General features: G+C 46.6%; 1 protein-coding gene across 1 annotated transcript; it reads right to left on the bottom strand.

Moving 5' to 3' along the window:
• Nucleotides 1-4,842: 4,842 nt before the first annotated feature.
• Nucleotides 4,843-9,516, bottom strand: LOC104278047 (chromosome unknown open reading frame, human C8orf33; the record flags this gene model as incomplete). Its single annotated transcript, XM_009874899.1, has 4 exons — nt 4,843-5,059; nt 8,969-9,050; nt 9,180-9,326; nt 9,426-9,516. Coding segments are annotated over 4 exons (537 nt in total), but the record flags the coding sequence as incomplete, so codon positions are not given.
• Between the last annotated feature and the right edge of the window lie 3,641 nt (nt 9,517-13,157).

Consider the following 13,157-nt stretch of genomic DNA (forward strand, 5'->3'; position numbering starts at 1 on the left):
ATGTCACTGAATAAACACAATCTAGGGGCAGAGCTCTTGGAAACCTCAAGCTTGGACAGTGAGCAAAGATCCACAGAGCACCACAAATACCCATCCTTTGCCATTCTAATTTTCCTACTAATTTATCACCTTACAGACTTCCTTTTACCTCTTTTAACCTGAATCTTCCACCCACCACTGAAATGGAAAATAATTCAACAAGCCTAAAAATAGGAATGTGTACAGGATGACAAGGTTGACTCACTTATTCTCTGCACATTCTTTTATCAGCTCCTGGACAGCAAGTCCACAGAGAACTCCTACATGCTGTGTAACAAAGCACGAATGAATAAATGCATGTTTTGCTCCTCTGCTTCCTCTTCAATCAGTATCAATCCTTCTCTCTTAATGTATGGGGTGCATCCACACACACATCCACGTTGCTGAGTGCTGGCTCACGTTACAAACTGCCAGGATGTGCTGGATTCTTGCAGAGCTCATAGAAGGCTGTGCCACAGTGAACTGTGCAGCCAACTGGAAGTTACATCTTGCAAGACAAAAAGTCCTCCTCTTCCAGGCTACAAACATAGCTGTTACTTGAGTGTCACCAGCTGCTGAGGTAAGAAAAGTGACTCAAGGAGAAGGAAATTCTGCACCCATAAGTAAATGGTTTTTACTGATGACAGGCTTGAAACCTCCTGAACCTCTACTCATCTTGCTGGAATGTCCAAGGCTTCCTTACTGTCAGGGAAAAGTGGGGCAGAACTGTCTCTTCATGTTAAAAGAGAAACTTAGAAGTTAACCACATTTCACATGCTGCTTGGAATATACCTGATTAAAAGTCAAGCCATGAAACTTCAATTTTCAGATACACATTCTGATACGTGCCTAAATTTCTTCTCTGGTGTTACAACCTGTGCTATGGAGTTAAGAGATTGGGAGACACTCAGATGCAATAGAGATATGGAAGACTTGGAAGGAAGCAGATACTTCAGAAGAAGCAGTATTTTGTCTTTTTGCTGCACAAATGCTCAAATTTTACTGTGTTAGAGGACACTCAAGTATCTAGATAGATATATTAAAAATCTGACTGGATGTGGACCTGGGCAACCTGCTCTAGCTGACTGTCCTTTGAGCAGAGGGGCTGGATGAGCTGATCTCCAGACATCCCCCTTCCAACCTCACCTGCTCTGTGCTTCTCCAGGGTCTGTATAGGTCAGGGGCACCCTCAAACACAGATGCGGCAGACAGGTTATCTTTCCTAAGGACGAATGATATAGTTGGAAGAGGGGGAAAAAAAAGAAAAAAAAAAAAAGGCAGAGATGCTTTTAGGCACAGGTGTAATGACAGATATCCTCTCTGCCTACAAACCGCTCTGTTTGAAAAGTGACAGCTGCAACACGGACCTAAAAAGCAGCATGATGGCAGGTCTTGAGAGGATGACAGAAACACGCCCCAGCAGCACTATCCTAGCTAATGTCATTTAAGGCGTCTATCACAGCAGCACCAACTCCACAAAGACACGACTGCATTAGCTACCACGTTTGCAGGGCCTGTGATGGGCTGAAGTGGCAGACTGGGTTGATGGTGGACTGAAGGAGCAGAACCATTTGCAGCAGAATTAAAACCACCTCAACCCCCCCAGGAGGGCTCTGTGGAAAGCTCGCCGCTCCTGCTGGGTCTGGAGAAGCGAGGAGCCTGGCAACACACCGCAGAAGCCAACCTGGTGTGGATGAACAGTAACTATTTTTCCTTGCAGCTCTGCCTGTTTGTGCCACGCTCACGTGAATCATGGCTGTATCAGCACTGACATGTCATTGCCAGAATTTCCATGGGTACAACTCAAAGATACTCAGGTGAAGGACATGGAGATTGTGGAAACTATGGGAAGCACTTCCAGGAGAAGCACTGGCTTTGCTGAACCTCCTGACCACAAACACAGATCCAGAGGTGTCAGGGCAAGCCACCAAGAATTTACCCAGTGGGTACCTCATACAGCCACTGATGACAGACGTCTCCACCGCGCTCCTTATGAACTCGAATTCCTGTTGTCACGGGGCCTGCTGCAACACTTGGACAAGCGCCTTTGGAGACAACTCTCAACTTGCCATCAGCTGAAGCACGGCACCGGCTTTTCCCCACACTATGTGGCTCTGTGGGCTTTCTAAATCCACAGCTACATTCAAGACTCCCAGTTTGTGCCTTGTGCTCTGCCACGCAGGCTACACACTGCAGACAGGCTGCCAAGCTACTTTTCCAGTGTGTAGGAGGCCCACGCCTCTCTGCCATCTGCCGCCATTCATTTCTCGTCACTTCTGAAAACAACCTGAAAAGAACCCTGCTCTAGGGAAGTTTAATGAAGCAGGAAACCCTCTGAGTACATCTTCCCCAAATAATCTGCTTGTTTCTCTGTTGCAAAAACTGCCTTTGCCCGTCTTACCCTCCTGAATCCATTCATTCGCTCCCGTTTGGGCTGACAAGTGGACTGCTCAGTTGTCATGAGAGCAGGGAGTTAGTGAGGAATGAGGGGAAATCTTGAAATAATTTGTAGATCATTTAATGTGCAGCAGCACATGGAAAATACAGATTCTACCCTCCTAGACAAGGACTTAGATGAATGCAATGAATGACAACCCCCCCCCCAGCTCCTTCTGAACACCTGCTTGCAAGACAAAACAGCTTCTTCCAGTACAAAATGGCAGAACCAAAGGTGTCTACATTGATCGCTTGCCAACTAGTCCATTTTTTAAGTCCAATGCCCCCTGAGAAACCTGCAAGTAATACCACGTCTTGCCAATACTAGTTATGCTACTTTGAATATCCACAGATCCTGCTCCCGAACATCCTCGCCCAGGGCTCCAGCTTGGTGGTGTTTTGCCTTTCTCCAGCCAAAACAGATCACTCCTCTCTGCACAGGCGTACCAGCAGAGCTGCAGGCTTTTTTGAACTGGGAAGGAAAAACAAGCAGAGCTCCTGGATGTAGCTGGCTGAGAAGACTGGCACGCTTACTAAAGGGGCTTTCGCTGCATGACACCCTACCTCCGCTAGACAACGCTGAGGGTTTCATTTCCCAGAGATCCTCACTTGGCACGTCCCTACAACCTACGTTCACTTGGAAAGATAGACAAAACTCTCAGAAGAAGGAAGAGACCGCTACACCCTCCCTGAACGACAGATCAACATCCTTCCTGGACCTGGGAGAGACAAGAAAACCTCCGGACGTACCCACATGCTCTCACACTCGCAGACGGCACCTAAATCACGTTCTGAGCTGAGCACATCTCCACTGTGCTGCACACCCACGTAACCACGCTCAAATACAGCTCCTGAAACTTCAGCAGCCAGCCAACTTATCAACAAGTGCTTTTTTAGGTTTGTTTAGGTGGCGACTTCTTTCTCGCTGCTCCACAAATGCAAAATGAGGCAACAAAAGATTATTTCTGCTACTTTGCTTCTCTGTGATTCCTGTCCATTTTGTACACAGAGGGAACTCGTGTTAAAGTTTTCAACTGTCCAAAGGAGGATCATCTGCTGCATCAGGTCTGCAAAAATAAGCGCACTCCCTTTTTCTAAGCAACTGAACGTTCACTGAAGCTAAATAGAATTGCATGGTATAAAAATAGTGACCACAGCACCTTTTCTCCCCAATTTGTGTTCTGCAAACATAGTAATATTTGACCATAGCAGAAAAACAAGCTAACACTGTTAGTTTGCAGCACGATGCATTTCTATAATGAAAAATCAGTGCTATTTTCTTGATCCACAATAGATCTAATAAAATAGCATCGTCTTCTGTAAATAAAATGTGCCAGTGGGTAAATAAGCACTTGAATTACTCTTTCTGACCGTGTACTCTGCACAACACCCTTGCATTTCATATATTTGCTCCTCTGCCTTCAGCTGGCTGTACTGTTCCCCTCCCAGATAGCTCCTGAAGACATAAGAGTTTCTAATATTCCGGCTCACTGAAAAGGTCGCTTATAGCAGCACCTTCACCGCTAAGAAATCTGCCTCTTGATTCTTTGGGTTGGTGCAATTATTGACATCAAGGCCCAAGGTGAAGGCTTTATACTGGAGCTCTCACCTGGACCTCAAATGTGCTTGGTGACCGCGAGGGGCACTGGTGCTGCAAGATCCATGTCTCAAGAATGAAGACTATAAACAGCTGATAGCATAAAGTGACACAGCCTCGGGTAGCTGTCATGAAATCCTGTCACCTCAAGGGCAAAATCTGATGTATTGCAATGAGGATAATGATAAAAATATAAAGGCACGTGTCTTGTTCCATCCCCTAAAAAAGGGCCTTGGCCAAGGCAAAGAGAATTTTGCAGGTTGCCAACTGTGACTTTCATGTTTACAGAGTACATGATGCACAATCACCATGCACAGCAGAAAAATGGCTCAATTACTCCTGAAGTATTTCCCACAGCTCAATATCACGCATTTACCACTAGACAGGTGTCTGCAGAGCTCCTGTACCCTGCTGGGCCAGAAGCTTAGCTGAGCAAACTGGCAAAATGCTGCTGTGTGTGGCAAAAGTAGGAGATTCATAACAGCTGAAGAGCTGCCTGAAGCTTGAAGCAAGACACATCTATTTCTGTTAATATGGGAAAGAATAATGTACATACATGTACATGCACATGCGTGGATGCTAATGCCAACAATGACACCTTACGCATGTAAGGTAGGCACAACTCCCGTCATACTGAGCTGTCTCTGAACGACTGCTTAATGTTGAAATAGAGCAAAAAAACAGGAATGTGTTATACTTCAAAACAGCAACTATGCAATTCAAGAGGATTCACCACCTCAGCCAGAAGCAATAAGCCTGCTTGTGTCGGAAAGTCTATATAAGGCTCATACCTGAACCCTTGTGTAGCTGGAGAGGTGCTGGGAACGCGCTGCCTCCTCTGCCGAGGGCTCAGACGGAACATCAGCGCGTCTGTGATGGTGATGGTAGGACTTCTGCTCGTGGTGGTCACCCCTCTTCCTGGTGTCTGCGTCGAACAAGACGTGCGTTAGCCTGTCCAGATAGTTCTCCAGCTCCTCCTGGGTATGCTCCAGTTTTCTGCCGATGTTACTGGGCACAAAGGAAGAAGCTGGCGGGGGGCTTTTGCTTTCCCTCTCCTTCTTCGCTTCTTCAATGTGTGGGTTATGCTTCATTAGAAAAAGCACTATGATAAGCAAGATCAGGCAGAGATACACAACCCAGACTTCTTCCATCGTGGCAGTGAGGTACCAAGGAGCTGGTAGCACTGGTTGAAGGGGAAAAAGACAGGGAAGAAAGGAAGAAGACAGATATGACAAATACGGTCGGTGCTCAGTGCTTCCCAGCTGTCAGCATCCACAGGAAGGGCTCTTGCCAGCGTGGCAGGCGTCAAAAGTTCAGTTTTCTGAAGCAGCGCAGCTCGCAAACCTTCCCACAGTTCTAAATACAAAAGCAGCACCGATGGCGAGCAGCGACAAGTTTGAAGCAAAGGAAATAACAACTTCACGTCCTTAGAGTGCAATACCTTCAGCAGAAAGGTACGAGGTTGTCTGTCACGGCTCTGTATGATCTTAAAACAGCAGTATCTCCCCGCTTTTTTCTCACAGAACTGCAGGTTCAATGCTTATTTCTCTCCAAATAACTTTCTATTACAGTGTTCAAATTGTCGTCTTGCACAAACCGGTAATCTTTTCTTCTTTCTAATTCAAAGAAAAGTTAGAATTGAAGTTTTCTTCCCCAAAGGAAGACCACGGGTCATTAACTGCTGAGTCCACAGGCTACTTTAAACAAAATTTAAGTGGCAGAAGGGAATGCTGGTCACCCGAGTTCCAGATTCAGGAGGACCAATCTGTTTGCTTCCTTCTGCCTTTGCTGGTCTTGGGAGAGGGTGTCCTTGCAGAAGCGGCTGCTGGGACTCAGGAGATAATTTCAGCTGAACTGAGGGGAACCCTCGGAGACCCTTTGTGGGCTGTTCCTCAGTGACTCTGCCCTCCCCGTCCCACTCACTCAAAGCAGCAGATGGACAGCCCAGGCACCAATCAATGCATTTCCACCAACCAAACCCGAGGGAAGGGATGAGAACTTACCAATTAGCACCTGGCATCCGGATTAACAACCAAAAGGTGAGCAGGGAGGAGCAGCCCCCAGGACAGGGCTGGACTGCGAGAGGAGGCCGACCATCATTTGCTCTCTCCCCACTCAAGGCAGGGGCTGTCTGGAAGAGGACTGCATTTCCTAACCTTTGCTAGGGGGATCTTTTTACAGATGAGGGTGCCAAGCCTAAAAGGAGCAGAGATCACATCCAGACCTTGGCCGCCTCCATGCAGAAACGCTCGCAGGCTCACCCTGCTGCCAGAAACAGCCCTAAAATTCTTCACTTTTTTCCCAAAAGCGAGACCTTTCCTCCACTTTGCTATGTTCTGAGAAAAGTTCATAGTGCTCCTTCATCCCTCACTTTAAAAAATGATCCTCAGCTTTTACTATTTCAGGATGGATGCTATTAGGGAAGTTTTGCTCTAGAGGCACTCTTGTCGTTGGCAATCCCTTTTCCCCTTGTCTTTAACTCGCTCCTGAGGTTGTGACCTTGCTCCTGAGGTTGCCACAACTGCACTGGGAGATCTTCTAAGTGGTTCGCTGCCTACAAGGCCAGGCCTGGCACCACTGCCCTACATTTAAGGGGGCAGTCACCCAAGAGGTACGGTACCAGTCGCACAGCACAGAAGAAAAAAAAATAAAGCAAACAAAACGCCCCCCTGAAACCCTAAACAGTACTGAAATCCTCAAGAAAGAAATGCTAAAAGGGGAAAACATAATTTTTAAAAGAAATTTTAAGACTGCATTGTGGCTCCTATAAAGGAGAAGGGACAGATGGAGCAGTGACAGCATTTCCTGACTTCTAACAGCATTGCTCGCTTCCCCTTGAATAAATAATGCTTCAAACACTGTGAAGCTTAAGAGCAAAGTAAAGACTGCTGCCATTTCATATGCAAGACACCACCGAGTCACCTGGCTTTGCAGCTCAGTGTTATGTGAAGACCTCTGAAAAAAAAAACTAAACAAAAATGCTGCAGGAGCTGCTCATGTACCAGAATGCATTTTTGTCTGACCTACTTGGAGATAAACCGGATGGGTTAGGTTACACCAAAACGTCCACTGCACTGGTGTCTTTATTCCAACTGTGAATGCCTAACGAATAGCGTAAGCACGAGACAATTATGTCAGAATGCCTCCCAGAATACTCCCACAATCTTTCACAGCACAGGATTTTATTAATGTTTTAGCAACTCTAGCTTTACCTGAAACTAGACAAGGGAGAAAAAAAAAATATTTCCCAGACATGCACTACATAACCAGCTAGAAAGCAGCTGTAGTTCCAAGGTCACATACAAGAGGCTCTTTAATCCTAATAAATGGCTTGAAAACACCAGATATTTGACAACACACATTTTGTAACGTTTTATATAAATCCTAGAAATCAAAAAAATACTTTATAGTGTTGTTCCATTCAGTCAAAACTACCAGCAGCGCTCCTCGGCAAGTAGAAAAAGGGTTCTGGACATCAGTTGGTTAGCAGATTATTAGTCTTCTCTGCGTATTTCTCCTCATCAGGTATGTTCTCCATGTTCAGCTTCTCCTAATTCTTAGAAAGACATTCTTTAAAATACTTAAAATGAATAATAATTAAAAAAATCATTGCAGTTGCAACTGACTAATAAAATACTTTTTTTTTTTGTAGCCAACATTTCCCCAGCAAATGTTTTCCACCACCCCTCAGCTGCTCTCCATACACCCTTGAACCCGCCTCCACTCCTGCTTCTCATGCAGGATGACTGGACTATAAAAAGGCAGGAAAGCACTGCACCCCACAGACACCCGATACCTGTTTCCTTTTAAAGGACTTCTGTTCCTTCAGCTTTTTTTAGGCTTAGTGGGGAAAACCCTTCTGCATAAACATAGGAGATGGGTTCAGTGGCTGAAGCAGTATCGGAACACTGAAGACACACATCCAGCTGTTCAGAAAGCAAAGATTTAATACGTATTAAATACAAGAGAGTCTTCGGGCTCTTACCCAAGACTCATTTCACCGCCACCCAAGGTTTGGCACGCAGCTGATTTATCCTCTGAGTGGTGTTACAATTCGTGGTTTTAACTGGGCTACTTAAAAAGTTCTTTTTCAGAAACTGATTGTCCTTCCTAGCTGGCCAGAACCTGGCTTCAGCAACAAAAATCTTTCCCTTTCTGGGAACAGCTGTCCTTCCCCGCCTAGGCTAGATAAAACAAGCATTTGCAGTTCTCTTTTAAGTTGTTCTTTAAATGAGCAAGGACGATTCTCACTCATTTTTCCTCCACGATCCTGAACTCACGCTCTGCCCAGTGTTTTCTAGATCCAAGAAGCTGCATTCCAGCAGGCTCGCAGGGAGCAGAGGCACTCAGCTCTCCATCATGCTCAGGCCGCCAGATCCTCGCAGACGCCGAATCTTCCTGACAAACCTTCTGGACTCATCCCTGCCTCCTTCGCTCTAAAAGGTCTACTGCGTTTAAAAGCAGCAGGACAATCTCCTGGTGTAAAAGACAGATTCTCAGTCAATTCTAGTGGAAGAACAAGAATTTTTCCAGACCTCGTGCTGATCTTCTGCAAAGGTGCTTTTCCACAGCACGAGGACAGAAGATTACTATCTACATACACCGTCTTGGGGCCACACACGTACCAGGCGGACCTGTTTTAAGCCTCCAGATAAGGCACTCTGAAAGAGGATTCTTTTCTTTAGGAAAGACACAGAGATTCTTGCATAATATTTTCTACCACACGGCATCTTTCCACCGTTCTTAAGTGCATATGATATTTGGCACAGTTTTTAGCCACAGTGTTAGTCTGAAAGACTTCGCTAGAAGAAATTAAAGCGAAACTCTTCTTGGGAAGTTGTGGATTTGAATAAGCCTGTGTTAAGTGTCCTGGGTGACTCTGAAGGGGATTCTGCTGAACCTTGGCTTTTCCTGCACGCTCCCGAGCGCTTCCGGATGAACTGGCAGCTCTTGCTGCGCACTTCTCTCTTCACTTCCATGATTCTGGCAGATCTCACAGCTTAAGGAGGGGTGAAAAGAGCATTAAGAGGTGTTTAGTTATCTTACATGGCGAGATCCCGTTCTGCAAAGCACTAGAGAGGGCAGGATATTGAGAAAAGTCTTCCACCACCACGCAAAGCTCTCCTACCCGCTTCCGTGAGCTTCAGCTCTCTGCACCGCTCCTCCTCCATCTTCTTCCTGTAGTCCCCAAACATTGCTCTCATGAGTTGCCGCTTCTTCACCAGCGGAGCCTTGTCACTGCGCAGCGTCTTGATCGCACGAAGAGCCTCGGCAGCTGAAGCAAAGAAACAGTGTCCCCATGAAGACTCCTCACCAGCTCTGCCCCTGCCAATCCCTCCCATGGGAGAGATCCCTCATGCCCTCGGGCGCTTACCCTGCCCCGGAGTGGCTTTCTGCATCTTCAGGCCGAGTTCCAGCTGTTCCACGCACCAGTTCAGCTCCTTCCACAGCTGGTCACCCGACAGCTATGCAACATGGAGCAGAGCAAACGTAAGGAAAACAAGTCATCCCAAAATTAAGAGCATCAGTTGGTACACAGGATATTGGAGCAGCAGTTGGTACATAGGGCTATTCCTAACTTCATGTTCTGGTGATTGCTTTATGTGACATTTTCCCTCTAGTGTTTTTCACTAGATAAAGTATGGGACAAGTTCTTGGTTGCAACTCACTGCCTCTGATGGATTTACTGCATTAAAAACAAAACACAACACCTACCTCTAAACATGCCCAACACCAAAAACCAAACAATGGACAAAATCAGAAGTCAAGTCTCGGTGTCTCAACTCCTATGCGCTTGCTCAACCAGAAATGCATGAAGAGAAAGAAGCTGAAAGCCCAGAGAGATGAAGAAAGCCAAGTCCCACTGAGCAAAACCAGCTGGATAACTGATGGAAGGGAGAGGGAAACTGGGCTGCACCCTGGGCCTGAAGAGATTTTCAACAGGTAAACACAAAAGCCCTTATGCTGTCTCCCCCTCTTCCTTACAGCAGTCTCCTTCCAACGGACTGGAAGGGCTTTACACCACCCCTTTATACTGCCCTGCCCCAGCCTTGGCTACACCAGGTAGCAGCTCTGCACCTCAGCTCTGCTCTTGGCATTACGCAATGACGGATTCAGCCCACCCGGTAACACACAAACCAGGGGTGCAGTGCCTGGGTCAGCACGCACAGATATTGGCTTAGTGCTGACCCAAGGACAGTCATATCCATTTGAGTTTTGGTTTTTTTGTGTTTTTTTTTTGGAAAACGTAGCTCCCAGCTTCCCAGGATTAGCCGTCACAAGGCTAAATATGAAATGTTTCAGCACAAGTCTGAAGCAGGCAGCAAGGGACCATTAACTTCCTTTCCACTAGTGAGGCTCCTCAGCTGCCTAGCAGAGAAAGAAAAGAGCTGCTGTAAGAAATAAGCAGCAATCCTTGTCCTTCAGCTTTCATCTCAAGCCAGCACACTAACTGTTAAACCACACACAGAGATAAAAGCTTCTCTCTTGCTCAAGGGTTTATTAATGATGGGATCCCATCAATATTTAAATACCTGAGAGGTCTCATCCTGGTGGGAAGTGTCTTTCTTTTGACATCCATTAGCTTCTGCCTTTGCCTTCCTGTTGATCTCAGTTTCTTCTATCTCCTTTTTACTGACAGATGCTTTTTGTTTCTTCTTCTTTTTCTTCTTCTGGGCAGCTCCATCTGCTGTCAACTTCTCGGTCTTGGTCCCACCTCCAGGAGCAGTCTCTGGTTGGGGGCTCTTTAAACTGCCACACCTTCCATCCTCTTTGGGGGCACTCCCTGTGCTTTGAGTCTGCTCAGGCTTCTGCAAGGCCGAAAGCCCTGCCAATTCGGGTGGCAGTGAAGCACCCAGCACTTTGCAATCTGCTGCATGCTCTGGACATTGGCTCGCTGGAACTAACTGAGGCAGAGCACAGCCTTCATCTGGGATGGCAAAGTTGAAAGTGAAGTTGGGTTCTTGTCCAGAGGCAGCAAAAGTAAAGGCTCCGTTCCAGTCCTCCTGCTCGGCAGCTCTTACACTGCTCTGTGTCGGCTCAGCACCGCTGACACCAGGGTCTGCTTCCGAAGGCGTACCCGGTGCCTCTGGGTCTGGCTCAGAGAGCATAAAATCAAATCGGAAGCTGTTGTCAGATGACACAAACAGTTTTGGTTCTGCCTCAGATCGTTTCCCGTGTACCACATCATGTGGAGCCTGACCATTGCTTTGCTGTGTGTCCATGTCACCAAGTTTCACGTCTAGAAAAGATCAAGAACAACTTTTGTATCAATATGCCAGTTTCCTGCCTCGGGGATGCCACTGCCACTTCAGCGCCTTCCATAAGGCACTGCAGCAGAGAGACAAGCCAACTGAAAGCTGCAGTGCAAGAAATCAGGAGAAAAGAACCCGCTCCCACCGTGCCCTGAAGGCACAGCTCAAGCTCACCCGCTTTCTCTGTGCTCTTTTGCTCCGCAGCCATCCCAAGATGATAACTCCCACATACGCTGCTCATCACTTGTTGCTTCTTCACAAAAGGAGTCTCATGGGAGCACAGGACCTTGAGAGTGCACTGTACCTCCTCTGCTGCACTCGAGAAAAAGACCAAGAAAGACAAGAAGCAGGTTGCAGCAGGCATTACAAACCACACTGTGAGATGGCAACAACCGGGCCTCCTCCGAACATGTTCTGTGTTCTAATCCCTCTGCCTAATCCATGATCGGCAGTTGATTGAAAGGAAACTCCAAGAAGCTGAAATACTGTGAAAGGTTCTTACAGTTAACAACCCTTCCCCTAAAGCAACCGATAAATCTAAGAGTCCAGTTCGGTGTCTATTCTCTGGAAAACTGATTCCAGGACTCTTCCCTGACTCTCACACGAACCAGCTTGACTACAACAGTAACCCCAACCTTTTGTGTCGAGCAAATTCTCCAAAAAGCACAGCTGTGATTCTGTGGCAGAGGTCCCCAAACACCCATCTGAGATCTCCAGACACACAGAGTCTTTCTAGGGTTTCTCTCACATATTTCAAGCCACAAAAAGAGCTCAACATACTGGACTAACAGTTTGGAATGGGCACACCTCCATCCCTCTGGGCTCCAGTGCATCTCTCTGGGACTGGGATCTTCTTAAAAGTATTTCACAGGATTTTATCTTACCTGTAGTTTCTCCTTGGAACAAGAACAATGAGTTACAAGAGTCACTAAAATTAACCTATTTGTGTTTAAGGACCAGCTGCACTGACACAGTATTTTCTTAAGATCGAGAAACAAAAGAAGAGCCGTAGCAGAACCAAACAACAACCACTAGATGGGAAAATGAGAACATGAAAAGGAAGAAAGAAAATTGCGATAACAAACGTCACAGGAGCGAAGGATAAAGCTGCTCCCAGGCTGACAGTTCCGAAAGTTCAACACTTTATGTTGTTTTGTACATAAAACAAATACCACGTAACACAAGAACAGATAGGAGAGAAGAAACAGGAAAATGTCCAGGTCTGCTAAATCAGAATTGAGGTTGGAATGTGGCTGCAGATTGCAAAAGAGGCGACAACCTTGTTCTGGGGTTGGGATGAGGCGAAGGAGATTTGCCTCCAGCTGCGAAACGCACCACTTCAGTTCATCTTGGGATGTGCCTTGGACATCTCAAACATCTCACCTGCAAAATTGAGTCAAAAACTGAGTTTTCAGAAGTCCTCCCCCCTCTTACGGGAGATCAGAGTAGTGAGTTATAAACTCCTTCTCTGCCTTTACCCTTGAGGTGTAACAGCACAATTTATACCACAAATCAGCTCAGCACAGGGTGGGACACGTGTCCTGCAATACTCCCTGTTTGGAGGGTATCAAATGAGCTCTCTTCATTACAAAACTTAGAGGCAGTAAACTGCTACTAGCAAGCCACCCCCTCCTGGCAAGGCAAGCCTTCCCACAGACCGATTTTAGTTTTTCCCTTTTTTCCTCCTCCTCCTTTTTTAAAGTCCCCAACTGGAAGATTTCTCTGCTCACTCGATAGCATGACATGCCTTCACCGCACGAAACTTCCCTTCCGCAGAGCCACAGAATTCATCGAGGCGACCAGCAGTTGGGAAAGTCCTTTAAAGAAAGCTCCCGGGAGCCGGGGGCAGGGCG

The sequence above is a fragment of the Apaloderma vittatum genome, unplaced genomic scaffold (genome assembly GCF_000703405.1).
Source record: "Apaloderma vittatum isolate BGI_N311 unplaced genomic scaffold, ASM70340v1 scaffold30968, whole genome shotgun sequence".
Lineage (NCBI taxonomy): Eukaryota > Metazoa > Chordata > Aves > Trogoniformes > Trogonidae > Apaloderma > Apaloderma vittatum.